Genomic DNA, 19,959 nt, shown 5'->3' with positions numbered 1-19,959 from the left:
AGTCCTAGAATTGAGAGGTCGATGGTTCACGTTTGTCGATCGCCAATTCTATTATCGCTTAATAAATTCCCCCTCGGTTAAACATATATGAAAATATATTAATTCTGAGGTAGAGCGTATTAGATATTAAAGGACATTTGTAGTTCGATATATGTATATGAATCACGGTAATGTGATAGACTTATATATATATATATATATATATATATATATATATATATATATATATATATATATATATATATATATATATATAATATATATATATATATATATATATATATATATAAGGGATTTTCACAATGGAAAAATCTATTTCTTTGGGAAGACCTGTGTCGCCCAGTGAAATGCTCCTGTAGCACGCATTTCTAGGTATAGATAGATGCTAAATATACCTGATAAATAGCTAAATGGAAAACACGGGCGAGTGGAAGCCACTACCACAGGTTTTCTGCCAATTAGAAGATTCCCTTGAAAACCCCTCTCTAGGTAGGTGGCGTTACAAGGACTACAATACGTCTACCTTCCGCTCGCTACTACTACAACTCCCGCCTGAAGGCTTCCTTCCTGAATTACGCATCCAAGCTTGGGCCGGCTAAAGGGTGGGGACCAGGAAAAGAGAGGGATGGGTTCACCGGGCAACACAGGTCTTCCCCCAGAAATAGATTTTTCCTTTGTCAAAATCCCTTTTCTGGGCTCGACCTGTGTCGGCCGGTGAAATAGCATCAGAGAACTGGCCATACAAGCTTGGAAAATACAAAATTCAAAAGATACAAGGGAAAATAAAAATAAAATGTTCTCTTAAAATTAAGTTTTAATAACCAATCACACACACTGAGCACACCCAGAGAAAAGATAGGAAAATTGGCAAACTAAACCTGCTTTAAAGAGATAGAGAGTAATCACGTTCTTTCTTAAAGGTGGTAAGAAAGTAACTGATGAGCTCACGGGATGCCCAAGGCATTGTGGGAACTACCAATACCCTGTGAGCAAGTACAGATGCCAATAGTCCCTGGATCACACAAGTTTTTTTTTATTAATTTTACTGGATTTCCAGCTGGCGCTAGAAGATTAACCCAATGTCAAGATTGAAAGTTTGTTATAAAAAATACAAATTGATTAAAAATTTTTCATTTTATCCAAACTTCTGAGCCTAATAGACTCTTCTCGGGCTGGTATACTGCTCAGTAAGGATCATTCATCAGGCAGGAATGTTTAGTAGCTTTTTCTCCCCTTGTAAAGGGCTTTTAGTTTGCTTGGCTGTACAGTTTCTTGGGCTTCACTAACCCACCATCCTCATTCAGTGTTGTAGTCAGCCAACTTTAACAGTAGGTAAGCCTCATCCCAAATATGATCATTTTCAAGGTAAACTTATTTGGATACTTACCAAATGTTAAAAAATGTTAAAAGTGGAAACCCACCCATCCTCCCAACATCATAGTGGGTGGTAATGAAGAATGACAAGAATGTAAACATTCCAGCACCATCTGGTGGGAAACAGATAACTAAAAAGACGGTCTGAGCAGGTTAGTGAAGCATATTTTTATTGTTTTAAAATGCTGATTGCACCAAACGGCACAAAGATAAAGCTAACTTTAACAGTAGGCAAATATCCAAATAATTTTATCATGAAAATGATCACTTTCCACTAATTTACTTTGCATATCAGTATGTAATTGGGAAGATGTTCTGCAATTAAATATTTGTAGATCTTAATAATTCCTGAATACAGGTATGTATGTAATTCTAAAACATCCTATCTCAAGATTAAATTTGATTGGTTTATAAATGTCTAAAATAGTGGAGTCTTGCCAAAGTAAAGCTTCAACTGCTCAGGACAGTTTTGAAAACATTTTCTATTTAATGATAGGTTATTGATAAAGAAAAATCCATTTACAATACTTTTAAGATTACTGATATAATCCATTTACAATGCTTTTAGGATGAAAATAAGTATAAGGATTGTTTACAAACTGTATGACACTTCTTGCTTTATTATAATTAGATTGGTTATTCTAGTTTTACTGATTTTTTTTTATTTACAGGATTATCCTTTACAATATATTTCTTCAGGTATCACTTCTTGACTGAGTATAGAGAGATTGTCCTTGCTACAAGCACAGCATAGAATGTCTCTTGGATCAATATACTTTCCATAATGACTCAACTCATCTTCATAAATTTGCATTACTGTTGTCTAGCCTACAGGCTTTTTAAATAATTTGGGAGATGCTTCACTTGTTAAGTAAGACAAGTTTTGTAATCATGTAGCTTAAAATGAAGTTGCCAAACATCTTTAGATGCTGACACTCAAGGAAATTACATAATCTACAAAATGCTTTAGAATTTGATGGGTAATTCAACAATTTGTACATTACAGTTTTGGAAATTACTACAAGCATTTTAACTTTATATTTGAGAAGTAACATGATTTTGATTGATAACCATAGGATTTAAAGTGTAATAATTCGCATAATAGATTTTCAAAATATAGGATGTGATTTTGATGAATAAAATGTACAGTATATGTATTACAAGTTAAGTCAATAATACTATATTAAAAAAATATATGATTTTAAAATGTAAAGTATGCTTACTGTGATTATAGGAGAACTGACAATCCAATGAAAGACTTGTAAATTGAGTTGATTTTTTAGTGGAATTAATAATTTACCATGAAAATTCAGATGAAATCTCATACAGTAAAACAAATGATTTAAAGTACATAAACTAACAGTATTCAATGACTAATGATAATTCCTTACACCTCACAATTACCATTCACTCAATCACAACCATACCTGTGAGCAAATAAATTCAAATATTTTTCTGGAAATATATAACTTAAAAATATAAGAGCCATATCCTGAGTAAATCTCAATAGGAAAATGGTCTAATGACAGCAGTGGGCAATAAATATTTAAAAAAAAAAGGGTTTAATTTTTAATTTTAAAATGTTTACCATATAAATACATTTTAAATATTGTAAAAGTTTGTGTCCATATACAGTACTGAGCCTCACATATGTTTTAGTGTTTAGTAGTAATATTTCCTCAGTACTGGGCTAAGAAAAATTAATATCCTTGCAACAACAATTTACAGCACACACACATGCTACGTTCCATTTGTTTACTCAAGTTAAGGCTCTGATAACCAAGTGCTATCACTAAATATTTTTTCAACAATAATCTCAGTACGTACAATATTTAAACTTTTTCTCTCTTTAAAGAATCAATATACAGTTTGACTGTTCTTAATCTCTTAAAAGCTACTAATTTGAAAAAGAATTTTGAGCAAAGTAACAGTTTGTCTACAGAATCTATAAATCATATAATGATTACACATTGTTTAATAATGAGGCAGTTTCTCAGGAACTATAATTCATAAAAAAATCAATATACTCTGTACCAAGCAACAGTTACTAATATACTATATATGGATGTATTTGTACATTTTTTTGGCACCTCATAGTAAAAGCATGTAAAAATAGTACTGTTTAGAACAGCCATTTATTTTGAGTGAGTAATCCTCTTCACTTCATCACCATTAAGCCTAACTGAACATTTTATAATTGATTAAAGGTTCATCTTTCATTTTTAAAGACACACTGGATATCTGACCAGAACTAAGGACTTTACAAATTGAAATCATGGATAATTGTTACCATTGACAAGGTCATTCATACGTTGTTATATCTAGTCACATATAACACTGGTTTTACTATAATCACATTAATAAAATTAAGATTTGACTCATGAATATAAAATACTGAAGACAAACATGCAACGTAGGAGTTTCAACATTGTCATCTATACACATAGTAGCACCCTTCATCACTCCATACAAGAGACACTTCAGATCTGTTCAACAGCACTTACAATTCCTGGCTCAACCTGTTTATATTTTTTATCACAAAGAAATAAGAAAATGGCACTTAAAACCCATGTCAAAAGTAACAAAATTATATACTGCATAATGGTTTCATGTAGAGGTTAAACACTTGAAAATTGCACTTTCTACTAGTTTCTGAATAAACACTTATAACACTTGATAAACTTAATAATTATCTTCACATCAAATGCCAGTGGAAATTCAAATAATGAGACTAGCACATAATTCTGGCACTGTATGTTTCTCACAACTATCAGAAAGAAACTGTCAGTTCTGTAATCCAACTTTATAATCATAGCCAGTTTCATAAATTATTAAAATTCATTTGATTATACATTAGATTACAGACACCTCTGTCACTGTTTTTATTCTAAGCATAATTTCCAGCATATTCTAAACAGCAGTCATATTTGAAGGAAAATCAAAATTTCTGATTGTATCTTCTCCAGCTTTTGGATTCTGCAAACGAACATAGGAAGAAATGTATCCATCGCCATTTTGTGGTAATAGAGGCTCTACGGAGGGACCCTCACCATTTTCATGGATGGCACGATTCCAGCTGGGAGAGTTAAAGGAGGTAGGAGGATTTAATGAACTGGGAGTAGATTGACCAAATGTATTAGTTAAAAAAGATGTAGGTTGAGACAAATTGTTCATCTGCACTGCACTGCAGTTTGGGAGGGTATCATTTCCTGATGGATTACGTATTCGAGTGGTAGGCAATCGTGTATTTGGTGCCGAGGCCCTTCGAATATTCTGTTCAGTTGGCAGTATCACAAGTTCCAGAGAATCTGTATCATTCATTTGAACAGCAGCTGATGGGACCTCCAAACAAGGTGTAATAAGGCGAGGCCACATGGTCAGATGTTCCATCATTTCATTGAAAGTTGGCCTTTCCGTAGGAATCTTACTCCAACAACTGCGTAAAAGACGTTCCCTGAAAATAAATTCTGAATAAATGTGTGTATTCATCAAACAGTGAAATATTGCAGAAAGCATTTAGTATACTATTTAGTTTTATCAAAATAAGCCACTGTGGCTGTCTGCTAGTATTAGACAACATACAAACTATTCCAACAAACACAAGAGCCAGGCTAAAAAAGCATATGCTGCAGCCCAGGCCGGGTAAACTTTGAGGTCTGCAATTTAAGAAAAAGCACATCAGTGGAAAGAGGAATATGTGCAAAATGCACATGTAAGAAAAAAATATAAACATTTTCCCTATTTTTTACGAGTAGTTGAAAATGACTACAACCCCTTGTGGAGGCCTCTTTTTACAAGACAATTGGAAATTTTACCAAGTTATACATGTTTTTACTAATAAATAATTATGAGTAAATCTGTCCACCACCCACAATCTATTATTGCTTCTCACATGTGGGTATCCATCCATTAAGGGTTAAGAGAAAAAATAAGCCAATCCAAACCTTTTTAATGTAAAAGTAAATATGATTTCATCATCATTATCAACCAAATGATGTTGAAGTGCCTAACTAATATAGAGTTGCTCTTATCTAGTTTAAATAACTAGTTTTGATTTACTATATCATTGGAAGAGGAAAAGGATTATGGCATATTTTTTGAAGTTCTTAATACCAAAGGGTCATACTTCAGTTGGTGCATATTGCGAGTTGGTAACCTGAGCTGTGGTGCTCTCTCCTATTTCTCCATCTGTCAGCAGTAGCAACTTGCCCTCCATACAATCTCTGCTACTCTTCTACATAAATCTTATGAGGGTTCCTTTGGGAGTACTATTCTCCTTAATTGTTTTATTGAACATTATATACCTCTTCTCATTTTTAGAGTGTTTTCAAAAATACCTCTTCTCATTTTTAAAGTTTTAAAATTTGCCAAATCCAGTTGACCTAAATATATTCCATTTTTACAGCCACAATGCAAGTTATGCCTATATAGTACTGTTTTCTGTGTTCATTGGTTTATTATACTGAATTTGGTTACACACTTAAATTAATTTGTCTTGTTCCTTTGGAAATATAAACCAAAGTCTTTTATACATGAATATTCTCAGCAGAAGTCAGAATGGTCGTTAAACATTGTAATGATTTGTTAATTGGTGGTTATGGAAAGGCTAGTGGGAAAATACCTTTGCTCACCCACTGATATTGTGAAAAGTATTGCAGATGTCCATGATGTGCTGCACTCTCCAGTCTCTTTGCTTGTTGAATGTTGGCTTATTGATGAGGGATTACTATTACTTTTAACTGTTTTCTTTATTTCTAATGTGGAGAAAAGCCATGATCAACACTGTTGCAGAGGGTATGGGCATTCATGTGGGCACTTGATGTTCCCCATAACCATTAACCCTCACAGGTAGTACTGTTCATTTTGCAAGGGGAAGTATGCAACCTGGTTTTCTTCCTAGAAGAGGTACTTTGTCTGGTCTTCTGCTCGTTGGGAGAAGTTTGGTAGGAAGAGGAGGAAGGACAAGAGGCATTTACTACTATGTACTGATGTTCAAGGTAAAATGAAGACATTGTTGGAGTATCTGCATAAGATCTGGGCTACCTTGAATATACCTGTTGGTCACCTTTTTAGTACAGCAGTTCTTGACAGCTTGGCTGCTAGGTGGTGGTAGTTCCCCTTCTTGGGCTTGCTGCTTTTTCTTGGGCAACCACTTGATAGTGGGATCTTCCTGTAATAATGGTCTCTGGTTGCTGCTCTAGCTATGGTGTTTCCTGTTCTAGCCTCAAATACTAGTCCTTGTGCATTGGACTTCTTAGATTGTTGGCTAACAAAGTATCTCACTATGTTGAGAATCTGGTAAGTAAAGTGTCCTACTCACCCCCCCAAGATGAGTGCCATAGTAATTCACCAGGCTACCTCTTTAGGTCAACCTTTGATTGACTAACTTGGTAGATTTTGCCATGACAGGGTTCTTATCCCGAGACGAGAGGGTGAAGTTTCAGAGGTTACTGGTGTCAGAAGGGGTGTTTACTCCTAGCACACCAGGTTTACAAACTTTTGTTCAGATACAATTGACGCCCGCTATTCGCTGATTTCTCTATGGACCTTATATATCCATTATTTGCGGGAAAGTCGCACATATGCAGTATTTTTCTATGAGAAATATCCACAAATGACTGAATTTTCATATCAATTTTATGATTAAATGCACTTTGTTATAAAACTATTAAAAAACTGGGTATGAGCATTTTTAGTGGGGGTTTCTTGATTCTGAACTAAAAGAAAAAGTTTTAAGCATTTTTTAGGGGTTCTAAGTATCAGCGGATTCTAGCTATTCGCAGGGGGTTCTGGTACACATCCCCCGCAAATAGAGGGTCCACTATACAGAAGAAACCCTTGGTCTTAATGTAAGGTGATTTCTCAAGTGCCCAGCTGGAGTGATTATTAATAGCATAAGGTTTTGGTGGCAACAGGAGACAGCCAGTGGTGAAAGAGGTGGGCAGACCCTGACCTGGTTTCCTCCTAGCGGATGTCATGATGCTTCAATTCCCTCTTCACCACCTTCCAAACAAGACAATTGCTGTCTTTCTTGCTCAGAATCTGGTGGTTTTACACTCTCTCTCTTTTTTTATTGTGCTATCTGTGTGTCTTTCATTCCCAGAAACGCAAACCTATGAATCATCTATATAATCCAGGTCTTGGAGAAGATGCCCCGGGCATCGGTAGTAACTCATGCTCTTGTTATTTAGCCTGCTGGGATACAGGCTCACATACCACATGTAGCAAATGGAAGATCTAATGATTATAAAGTAAGTAATCCCTGTTCTGAGTCATAACTGGTCTCGCAATGGAAAAAAGGATTTCGGTAAGGAGAGCAGATATACGAGGAAATTGGTTGCTCTGTCTGGGCAAGGTTTCTCTCCTCTAAGGGTGGCAGACCTCTCCATTCCTACTTCTTATTCTTCCATGCCAAAATCTCCTCTAGTTTACTTCTCAGGAAGATTTTATACTCCTTGTTCTTCTATTGCTTTGTCTTTAGATGATTTGGGAGGGGTCAGGGAGATCTTGTAATTAATATAGCTGCTCCTGTTCTTTTCAGGCATGGATGCACAAAGATCTCTTAAGTGTTGATTGTCTACTGTCATGACATTTTCCAAAGCTACAGTTTCTGTGACTTCTTCCTATGTTTCCACAGCTGCTTTTCCCTCATCCTACACCATACTGTCTCCATTGGCTTCCATTCTTGGTCCTACCATGTCTACTGCTTCCGACTCTCTTGTTTGAGCTCTGCTGGATAGTGTCGAATGTAACCCTTTGGAAGAAGGACAGTTGGACCGAGTTGATGACATTGAAGAGGTGTCATAGATTTCCCTCTGTCTTCCTCTTCCTTGTCGTTTGTTTGATCCATACCTATCTGACATTGGAAGAAAGACTTTATAGCACCTCAACACAAGAAGATTCACAGGCCCTCTCTGGTTTCACGCTCTGATTATCCTGCAGTCACTCATTGTTCTGCTAGACGTCCGTGTCGAACCTGTTCTTGCTGCACACAGATGTGCACCTATTAAGTCACACATCCATGTGTCGTCTGCTTTAGCTGAGGAACATCGCCCAGTTACCGACTGCCGTGTGGCAGCACAAACGTCAAAAGAAGCCTCCTGTAATAACCATGAATCTGCAGATTGGACTTCTTTGCAAGAAGTCACAGTTATCTCATCGTCTTCTACTTGTCCCACTCAATTACTTGAGTGTTTTTGCCATGGGTATGAAGAAAGACTACAAGATTCCCATCAAGGAGTCAACATTAAGGGAACATTCTTGTGTCTGAGATGTCGTTCTTCTCTTACATCTCATAGTCACGTTCTCACTCATGAGGCAACGACTGTTCTCCATGTAACAAGAGCCCTACATGGTCACACAACCATCCACTGCTGTCATCTCCTCATTGTTATTCATGCTCCCATTCTCACGGATGGGACTGTTCTCCATGCCCTCACTCACATGGCTGTGACAGTTCTCCATAAAATGTGAGTCCTACAGACCATATAACCAACCACAGCCTTCATCTCCTCATCATATACACGCTCCTGTTCTTGCAGACAGGATCGTGATCAAGAAGAGGCAAATTCTCGTTCTGCAGAACTCTGTGCTCACTAGGTCTCAGGCCCTGAGTGAGCTTATGCTCTAGTAATTAACAAAGATCTTTTTGTTGCCTCTGATTCGGTTGACAGGACAGATTGAGAACCCAGTGGACAGGCAATAGAAGGTCCTCTCCTCTTAGATGCAGACAATGAAAAAATATGACAACCTACACAGAAGTCGTTGAACTCATTCGTAGGTACCACTTCAGATTTTTCTTCAGGTCAAGAGGCCCTGGTTGGGCCCAAGAAAGAAATGAAGGCATCTTTAGTGTTGCCATGCTGAGTCTATTCATGCCTACTACATTCTCAACCAAGTATATTCTTTCGTCTCTGGACAGTACAATTCACTTCGATCTAGTAGGGCATTTATGTTGCTCCTTCCACCACTTTCATGAATACAGTGGGCCCCTGTATTCGCGTTCTTGGGATTTGCAGATTTCTCTATGGACCATATCTACCCATTACATATTTGCGAGAATTCGTGTATTCGCTTCTTGGGATTTGCAGATTTCTCTTTGAACCATATCTACCCATTATTTGCAAGAAATTCGTGTATTCACAGTATTTATATATGAGAAATTTCCACAAATTCCTAGTTTTGTTTTCACCAATTTCATCTCAAAATGCACTTTTTGTGATAAAACTTTAAAAAAAATGGGTATACAAATTTTTAGTGGGTTTTTCTTGAGTTTTAAAAAACAAAATAGGCTGTTTTAAGCATTTTTATAGGGGTTTCAACTATTTGTGGGTTCCAGCTATTTGCAGGGGGTTCGGGTACGCATCCCCCGTGAATATGGGGAGACCACTGTAGATGTTTCTACATAACCCCCAAGGCTATGTTGTAAGCAAGACAAGTGGATCCATGCCTGGGCCTAATTTAGGCCTAGGCCTATGATTAGACCATCAAGAGTCAGCTACAATGGAGATAAGTACTAACTGCTTCTACTGCTTTTCGGGTGGTCTCATGGCTTGACCTATGGTTGACAACAGTGGGCAAGATCTCTTCTGCCTCCATGGTTAGCGACAGTGAAGAGGGCCACCTTCTTTAAGACTATTTTACACTAGGCTTCAGCGCACTCTGCATACATAAGACTCATTCCCAATTCCTCCCAGATTCTTGTTAGCCCTGCCTACTGGACTGCTCATCATGACTCACGCCGCACCACCAACTCAAGCTAAGCTTGATGGCGGAAGCCTGACCACTCAGTCGATGACAACTCGGCTGTCATCCAGTTCTCTATTTTACTGTATTGCCATGGAATGGAAACAAGAAGAGATCTGTTTTTTGATAGAGTATTATCAGCATTACCCATGTTTATGGAATGCAAAATTAAAATCATATTAAAACTGAGATGTTTGTGATACCACAATGAAGAAGCTAAAGGAAGAGATGGTTTTGATTAATGACAAAATTATAGAAGATATAAAAAAGAAAATCCACACTCTACATGGCCAGTATAAGTGAGAACAGAAACAAGAATGGGAATAAAAAATATCAGGAGCTGGAACAGATGATTTAATGTTCCTAAGCTATGGTGCTATGATTTGCTTCATTTCTTGCAGGACAGCAACATTTGAGAGTCAACTTCATCATTGGAAATGATAGAGGTAAACATATTTTAGAAGTTGTTGTTTACTGATGGTTCAATATAAATATGGAGTTTTCATTATCTAATATTTTAGTATCATGATATGCTGAGATAAAAATTGCATTTATAAAAAAACATTTTGATGTTATAAATTAATCATTGTTTTATAATCTACATTTCCTCTTAATGAAAAGTTACTCTTAATTTTCCAGTCATACAACTTGTTGTTGCCATGATATTTTACCTTCATTATTTTAGTATTTTTCTAAAATAACCAGTTCTCCAGAAAGCTTTTTGAAGATACTTCCATAACTCCCTTTGTTCCTTCGCAGTAGAAGCCAATCATTTGCCCATTTCCTCCTTTTCTTATCATTATTATGCATCTGATCATATGTTTGCGCTACAACAATGGCAGCACAGGCAAATTCTTCCTTGTCGCTGCTCATTGTGGCTGTAAGGAAGATACTGCTGCCAGTTGCAGCACTCACACTATGTAGTGTAAAGGCAATATGCGCTGTGCAGCACGAGTCACCAAGGTGGGCAGGCATATGGTGTGGCAGAGGAGACTTTGCATCATGTGGTGAAAGCCTAGTGTAAACAGCTTTTAGACTGTTGCAGTCTGGCAGCAAGACTTACTATTTCATTCTTGGCTCACCAGCAAAAATGTGGGCCAATTGGTTATTGAAGAGAAGAGATTCTGCCCTCTCTAAGATCTCTAATTTGTTGGCACATATTCCATCTTAGCATTGAGAAATTATATATTTCAAGTTCCTCTTTTCTCTTTCCTAATGACCAGGTTGACGTGGCAGTTGACAGATGGAGAGCAGACAACAATGACCGTCTTGTGCACCAAGCTGTCTCTTAACTTGTCTTGTGTTAATGTAGCAAAGCCCCAGACCTCAGGCTACACACAATTCACCTAAAAGACCTCAAAGCATGACTGGCCCTTGTAGGGACTGCCATTCTTCTCTAACCAAGAAAACTCCTCAGCTGCAGGCTAAACAAGTGGGGTAGTAACCTGATCTTTCTCATCTAGTCTGGCACTCAAGAGGGATTTGGATCCCTCTCCTTTTCCTTCATACAGGAGTTTATTGCAAAAATTCAAAACCTTTCAGTTCAGATGAAAGGCCCTAGCTGGGATGTATAGTCCTCTGCTATCCAATCTAGGGTAGGGAGACATGACTGGCTGCAGGTATTTTCTTCTGGTTTTGTTCTCTCAAGCTGGTGTTTGGTACTAGGGTCTCACTTGGTAGTTACAGAGCCTCAGGGCTTCTCATGGGTACTCTGATTGTTTATTCAACAGCTCCTTCACCATGTTCTCCAGTAACAGGTTGATGGAGTCCATAAAGTCTAAGTGGAAATGCTTCACATTGGATACAGGTACAAAGATGGAGAAAAGTGCTTTCATATCCATGTCCATCTTCTGGGGAATGATGTTGGTCAGCACACACCACAAAGCAGAGAATTAGGACCAAAGTTTAGCCAAGAGAAATCACCAACTCTAGACCATTGCAGTGTCTTTTATCCACGGTAGGTAGAGACACTGTTCTCTCCTAGTGTCTTTTATCCACAGCAGGTAGAGACATTGTTCTATCCTAGTGTCTTTTATCCACAGTGGGTAGAGACACTTCTGTCCCAGTGCCATTGCTGTGATTATAGCTTCTAACATTTGTAGGGCTGAGGTTTAGTGGTGGAGTGTCACAGCTACTGTCACTGCAGTGCCCCTGGATCACTACCCCAATCAGGACTTCCATTTATGTTTATGCTCTCCAATCTAGTTAGCACTGAACTTGTTTTTTAAAGAGGAACTGAAGCTAGGCACTCTTGAAGACTTTATGGAGCCACTCCTGGTGAGACTGCTTGCATGGATTTAGAGGCTGTGAACTTTTGCCTGCATCATAATTTTGGAGAACTGTCAAGACCGCTGAGGAATTGGATGGGGAAGACTGATCACAAATAAGGGAGTTTATTGCTGGTAGGCACCTGCCTTGGGTTACCACCATTTTTCTGTCCATTAAACAAGTATAGGGAATTCATAGAGCACATGTTTGTGGTCTAACAAAGGTTAAAGGGTTTGTGGTGTAACAATTGTTGGAATGAACAGGCTTTTAGGTACAATCAATACAGCTGCTTTACTTTAATTTGATCTTTGTTGAAGAATTTCAATTATAGCACTTCATTAAGGCATTTCAGTGATTATATGAACACAATGAAGCATTACATTGATCAAGGAGGATGAAATTAATGGTTGTAGTTTAAATTTTTGCCAAATTGCTAACTTTCAGTTTTAAAACCTTTGATGTTAATGAGTTTCCAAAATACCATAATTTGAAGTACTATGTCCAGTGCTATAATATGGCTATTTATATCTATTCCAGAATAATATAAAACTATATTACGTACAATTGAGGTTTGACCCCATCAGGTAAGGTGACCGTGTTCCCTCTCCGTACGTGCTCCACAACTTCATTATTACTCATCCCCTGAAAAGTTGGTTTTGTGAAAATAAACTGTATATGTATGAGGCTATTAGTATAATATTACACAATTTTCAGTGTCACTGAAATCCATTTTGACTGTTAATCATACTGATGTACACAACAATATATAAACCAAAATTACCCAATAAAAAAATAGACCAAAATTACCTGATAAAAAAATAGGACTATCAGAAATGGTAAGATGCATATTTTCTACTTGAATTTCATATTACAATTATGGGAGTGTAATCCATTACTTTTTTTCTCCTCCACTGCAATAAGAGCAGACATACACAAGAAAATTAATTTACCTTTGAACTTAAGTGCTGCATCACACCATTTGAAGTCTGGGCTAATTAACTCCTAGTTAATCATCACAATTCTTAGTGCTGTAATTCATATGGTACATTTTTGTGTCTGTACCATATTTTTCTAAATAAAATTTAGTTAATTATATTTTGTATAAATATCCTTCAACTAAATTTTGAGATAATGCTTATATCTGAATACAAAAGACTGACGTTACGTACACTTACCTGAAAGGGGAAGCTGCCAAATGTTATAACTTCATAAAGTAAAACTCCATAAGACCACATGTCACTCATACTTGTAAAGAGACCATCTTCCAATGCCTCAGGACTCATCCATCGCACAGGCATCATGGCTGAAAGGGGGAAATTAGGTTATTTTAATAAAAGCAAGTCCCTCATTATTACACATCTCTTGTCTTAAGGATTTGCCCTCAAATGAAAGTTAGTAAAATATATAAGCAGGTCAACTTGTTTAGCAGTGCATGATGAAGGTGAGCGAAAAATGGATGCTATTCATCAGCACAAGTGGGAAGAGAAAGATGATTATTCAGTCAATTTACTGTCATGTTTTTCTCTTGCAGGTCTTTCTTATCAGCTTCATCTCTGTAAGCACAAACTTGAACGGGGTAGAGGCAAAATTGTCGTGTGAATGTACTTTGTTCAGCCTTATAATAATGATTTTCTTCCAAAATCTGAACTACAAAAACATTATAAGATTATAATTTTCCTTTAGGTAAGACTCTGTGCCATGTGTTGCCGTCTAATTGTAACTCGTGCACAAACTTGTCAATGTTTCAACTGCATTTTATTGTTTCTTTGTTCTCCAAATTATGCACTGATTGACTGACAACAGAATTTTGCCCTTTTCTTAAGTAGTTTGTGACTGTGTTGTTATTTTGTCTTTTAACTTAAATATGTAGGTTCTTAAAAGAAAATTCTTATCCAGGGAACTAAAATTTGAGACATGTGTTAAAAAAATTGATGATTTAATCTAAAACAGTATCACTACCTTTCCTATTGAAGCGGTAATATTCACTTTCATACATAGGTCGAGTCATCCCAAAATCTGACAGCTTGACCACTCTCTCAGCACTTACTAAGCAGTTCCGGCAAGCCACATCTCTGTCAATGAAAACAAATTGTTATAATAATTGATATTAGCATATAAAGTATCAACGTGACAATAAAACAAAATCTTTGTTACATATAGTGTACTGTACTAGGAGGAATAGGCTAACTTTCTACATAAAAAAAATTTATAATTCTTATCTGTAATCATGCAGCATACCTGTTCATACAAACAAACAAAACAAAAGGCAATGAAATACAGTACTAATTTATAAAAATCAGGACTGCACAGAAATTGAACTATGTAAAACTGCTACTTTTGTAATAAAACCGATTGTATGCTTAACCCTTAGGAGCTGGGCAAAAAACAAACATGCAGCACCCCAGGACAAGGGAAACTTTTGAGGTGGGTCAATTTAAGAAAAAAGTACATTATGGTGTAAGAAAATAATTTTAAAAAATTCTCCCTACTTTCCAAAAATTCTCCCTACCTTCCAAGAGAAGTTGGAAAAAAAAAAACTTTTTACAACCCCTCATAAGGTCTCTTTTACAAGACAAAAATAAATTTTGCCAAGTTATAAGTGTTTCTTCTAATAATTGAATTTTTGTATAATTATAATTACAGCTCGCACAATATAAAAAATGGTGAAATCTAAAATTGCTACCTTTTTTGGATTATACATGTTTTTTCTAATGTCTTTGCAAATTTACAATTATAATTGAAATACTATCATAAAAGATAAAAACTAAAACCAACAGCAACCCATGGGTATATTTTATGAGGCAGTATATGTCTCTGAAGTCAAGTACACAACTAAGTCATGAGCCACCTAGAATTGGCAAGCTGGCTAATCTAAACCTTCCCATTATTAAATTTTTGGGCTACAGAAATAATGGAACCTCTATCCCACCTGATTCCCCCAAATCAATGGTGTGTAATACTGATGCTCGCCATGAGTGAATCCATCCAACACCCAAAAGGTGTTATTGCTACAACCCATCTTGCCTTTTCCTTTCCAATAATACCCTGTATATAGCCTGCTAGTTATGCCAATTATTGTACAGTATAATGTATAAGATAGGGACATATGGAAACATTTTTATGATTTTCTACTTTGGACTGGTTTAATAATTCTATGAACAGTCCCTATTGCATATAAGTGTTAAATCTTTTCCTAGCACTCTTCAGATATTATCCAAGTGAAAGCCTGAGGAAAAAAAAAAAATTCTACAGATGACATCATTGAGACCTCAAGGAAAGAAATTGGCATATGTATCTTAAGAAGCTCCATATAGTTACATTTCATGATAACATCACTTTTCCCCTGAATCATACAACCTTACGAGGTTAAGAAATATGTACGATTATCACCATGTTATTTTTACAAGCTTAGAATTATACCTGTGCACATATCTATGTTCAGTGAGGTATGCCAATGCCCGACACACATCTAGGGCCATTGAGGTAAGACGTTTACTACTAACTTCATCCTCTTCAGTCTGGACAGTTTTATCTGACACTAAGTGACGACGAGCTAGGAGATAAATCTTCAGGTCACCTGCAGAAAGCATAAAGAAAAACGTTTATGGTAAAAATCTTTTAAATCACAAGAGGTTCTTTAATATTTGCAACATAGTAATTGTTTTGAACATATAATTTTTACTCTAAGTAAAAAAAATTTGTTTAAAAATAATTTTGCATAATATATTTCAAAATCATACTACGTAGATAGTTATGATCCTACCACTTGAGTTTTCTCTATAGAATATAATTTGAAACATTATAATTTTCATTTTCACTCATCCAGAATACTAAGAAATTAGTTTCAACACTAAAAAACCAATTATTTCATGTCTGATATGAATGAATTTTATATGCAATGTTTGGTAAATTTAATAATTCTATTAAAAAATATGTATACATGTTTCTAGAATGATGGGGAAAACTAGGACAAAACATGCAACTACAACAGCTTCCTAAATCTTTTTAACATTAGTTCAACTGTAATTTACAAGAGAAAGCAAAATATTTTGTGACTAACTCTCTCTCTTCTGCCTCCAATGGTGACAATGAATTAAAGTGTTTAAGATGCAAACAAATTGAAAACAAAAATTATGAGTTAAATAAGAGCAATAATGAAAAATGTTGTGCATCAGAGTTATGTACATGATTATGTTTTTGTAAATGTAAAGTCAATGTGTAAACCTACATAAACCATAGGCTAGCCTGTGTGTTATGCATATGTGGGGCATTGAGTAAACAACACACCTACTGTGGCCCCTCTCTCTAGTACAGTGATTTTGACATTTAGTACAGTTCAGTTCAGTCCTGCACTTAATAATAAAATAATAGTGTTTCTTGCATATTTTTTCAGTCCATGTGGATACATTTGTACAGATCTCATTAATGCAAATTATGCACTTATAGTGCCTTTGGTCACCTGCCTCTCTCTCGAGTTATTCTTAAAAAAAAAAAAAAAATAGAGACAATGCACAAGAAGTGCATCATGGTCTGTAGTTTCAGTTTTATCATTATTCATATAATATAAATTTTCATAATAAAATTTATTATTTGGATAATTACCTACTATTAAATTATCTAAATCTCCCCGCCAATTAGGCAAGTCGGCATTAAAAAAAAAAAAAAAATCGAATGGCGGCCTGGATGACAGTCTAGTTTACCTGCTCTCCACCAGTTGTGCTTCGAATGTTTTAGCTCTTATCAGAATTCTCCTTGACAGCCCACTAAGTTGTGGGGAGGCTGGATGGGTCTATTTTAACAGTAGGTAACCAAATAATAAATTTTATTATGAAAATTTATATTATTTGAGATGAATCTTAACTACTACTACTGTTAAATTAGCTGATTCCCACTAAGATGGTGGGTAGTGGGTAGTGCAGCTAGACAAAATTCTGCTCAGCCATTCGAGCTAAAGGTTTCTTATGCGAAACCCAAAACATTCTCACCTGATCTGGAATCCTTGGTGGATTTTACTACCACCAGAAGTTGGATTCCATTCAGGGAGTAAGGCTCTCATACGTATGCAGCAAAAAGTAGCCTTGCGGAGAGAACCGCTTCGATTCAGCCAGCATGAAACGCAAGCGGTATGAGGGACCCCTGTGCCTGGGTCCAAAAGCCCTATCAAACGACAGTCACTTAAATGAATACCTTTACAATATAAAGGTACGCTCCTATACAAAATTTGTACCTTCACGCTCCCCAAAATATTAAAACCCTGGGATTTAGACAAAAGAGCCTAAAGAATTGCTCTTTTTCGGTTCAGGAAAAAGACTACCCACTACTAGTAGCGGATTAAGGGCTTTACCGTTTTCAAACACAATTCTGTATACTTAAGTTAGTGATCAGGCAAAAACTGAATTGTACTTCTACTGTGACACATCAATCCTATTCTGGAGCGACCAATTGACTTAACACTAAATGAAGTTGCAACTGCTGCTCACATTACGAATGTAACTTCAATAAGGTAGAAGATATGGAGCTAGTTCTCATACACTAGCCTATCCATTATGTCACAGAGGACCTTGTGTTCCTTGACAAAGTTTCTAAAAATCATAACACAAAAGGTTAACCTTGCCTCTTCCAGGCTTAACCTTCACAAATGCATTCTAGGTTTTCTAAAACCACAAAACAAAAGTTAACTTTGCCTTTAGTTTAACCATTGGCAAGGGCGTTAGAAGTTTCTAAGAATCCCAACACAAAAGGTTAACTTTGCCTCTTCCAGGCTTAACCTTCACAAATATATTCTAAGTTTTCTAAAACCACAAAACAAAATGTTGATTTTTGCCTCTTCCAGGCTAACCTTTGACCACAACATCTGTTTTTCTTAAAACCACAAAACCAAAGGTTAATTTTGCCTCTTCCAGCATTTACCTTTGACAAAGATGTTCAAGGTCTCTAACAGGATGATAAAAATGTTCTAGGTTTAACCTTTAAATTTAAATGCCCAACAGGATAGAGAAGTTTCCTCCCCTCCCCAAAGGGGTTAGATTGGAATTCTTACAGGGAACTGTAAAGCATTGCCTTAACATCACCCTCAGCTCTTAGGCAGAAAGCTAAAATAGCATTACCTTACACCAGCTTAAAGAAGGGTGTTGACAGCAAATTTACTTATTAATCACTGCTAAATAAAAGGTTTTACAGTAAATTCAGATGAAGTTTAGCCCCGCATCTAAACTCCAGAGAGAGACTGATATAGAGATGAAGGGGCTTCAATCTCAACACCTTACAGTGCTGGTGCTCAGCAAGATCTAAAAGTACTTGATGCAATACTGAGGAAAGTACGTATGGAACGATAACTCTGGAAGTAGACAGTGAAAAGTCTTATCTCCTCTAAACCGAAAACATTGACGTCTACAAGGTTCCAGTGCTGAAAATTCCTCCAGAATGGTACCCTCATCAACACACAGACCACTGCTTCTGACCCCAGGCCATGGCAGTTTTAAATTAAGGACAGATCTTATGATAACTTGAAAATCTTATTATTGGGAGGCGACATTCTAACCTCTCCAAGCAGTTAAGGAGATGCCTACGTCAATGGAACTGTATGGAATTGTGTAGTAGAGTTGATTTCTTCTCAACGGAAGAATGAGACATCTACCAAGAGCATTGGAAATTCTGAAAAGTTTTGCCCTGAGGCTACAAGGGCTCTACAGGAGACTAAGCAATTCTTAAACATGAAATTGCTCGATAGAATTCAGAGTAGATACAAGGGGCAGGCCTGAGTCTGAATTAGGCAAAATTTAAGGAAACATCCACTGCTCAAGCCTGAGGGCCAACAAAGTAGTAGTAATCATTCGGCTGTCCCTGTTAGGAAGCTAAATGAGTGTTCCTTAAATCCACCCAAGTGCCAAACTTAAGAATGTCAGGGCCCTTGTAGGCAGTTGTTTTTCCTGAATCCCCAATTGCTAAAACACTGTCCTTCCACAGGATGGATGATCAAACCAATATGTTGTTCCATTTCACTCAAAGCAGCAAACTTCCCACAAAGACTTTGTTTCTGACAGGGAATAAACCTGCTAAGCATCCTGATGTCTTTCCACTGCCCTGACATCTAAAAAGTTTTACCAGGTGTAGTTGACCATTCTATGTTGCATGAAAGGTTAATGACACTAGTTAAACTCTGTGTTGCATGACAGAGGGAAAAGACCAAAACTTGGACTTAGGTTTAAGAACCAAATGGACGATTTCTGGTTAAAGTGTCCCTCCTACAGTCCTGGAGCCAAAGTTGGTTCTGGATTACTTACAAATTTAATTAAAGTTATTTGTAAGTCATAATTCTTACGCTGAAACCATACATTAATTGAGCATGATTATCTGAAAATAACCCATAAGGCCATGTTTCCTAATGAGGAAAAGCCCTTACCATATAGGAAGTTTCTTTCCAGTCTAAAATCTTCAAGCAGAACATGCCTATTCATCTTGACCGACAAGCATGCATAATTAAATATCATCCCCATAAATAAGAATGGGGATATAAAGAATTAACAATATAGTGCATAGAAATTGGGCCAGAAGAAGCAATAGGTCCTTGGC

At 36.5% G+C, this 19,959-nt stretch overlaps 1 protein-coding gene and 1 long non-coding RNA gene across 7 annotated transcripts in view; one reads left to right on the top strand and one right to left on the bottom strand.

The window, feature by feature from the left end:
- Positions 1-13,480, top strand: part of LOC135197974 (uncharacterized) — a 77,371-nt gene extending 63,891 nt beyond the window's left edge. Inside the window, exons 2-3 of the long non-coding RNA XR_010310703.1 lie at positions 4,341-4,468; positions 12,925-13,480. This is a non-coding gene — a long non-coding RNA (uncharacterized LOC135197974). The remainder of the gene's footprint in view (positions 1-4,340; positions 4,469-12,924) is intronic.
- The window catches only part of LOC135197969 (uncharacterized), a 425,938-nt gene continuing 407,867 nt past the window's right edge, over positions 1,889-19,959 (bottom strand). For 5 of the 6 annotated variants that reach the window (XM_064225277.1, XM_064225275.1, XM_064225278.1 and 2 more), the window contains 5 exons: positions 15,808-15,964; positions 14,347-14,459; positions 13,557-13,690; positions 12,950-13,029; positions 1,889-4,828 (listed from right to left, as the gene is read on the bottom strand). In XM_064225277.1, the coding sequence (XP_064081347.1) occupies positions 4,285-4,828; positions 12,950-13,029; positions 13,557-13,690; positions 14,347-14,459; positions 15,808-15,964 (1,028 nt within the window). In that variant the 3' untranslated portion in view covers positions 1,889-4,284. The remainder of the gene's footprint in view (positions 4,829-12,949; positions 13,030-13,556; positions 13,691-14,346; positions 14,460-15,807; positions 15,965-19,959) is intronic. The other variant, XM_064225280.1, reaches the window with a different exon arrangement.

The sequence above is a fragment of the Macrobrachium nipponense genome, chromosome 21 (genome assembly GCF_015104395.2).
Source record: "Macrobrachium nipponense isolate FS-2020 chromosome 21, ASM1510439v2, whole genome shotgun sequence".
Taxonomy (NCBI): Eukaryota; Metazoa; Arthropoda; class Malacostraca; order Decapoda; family Palaemonidae; genus Macrobrachium; species Macrobrachium nipponense.
Note: the sequence above shows the minus strand (reverse complement) of the source record. Positions and strands in the feature narration are given on the sequence as shown.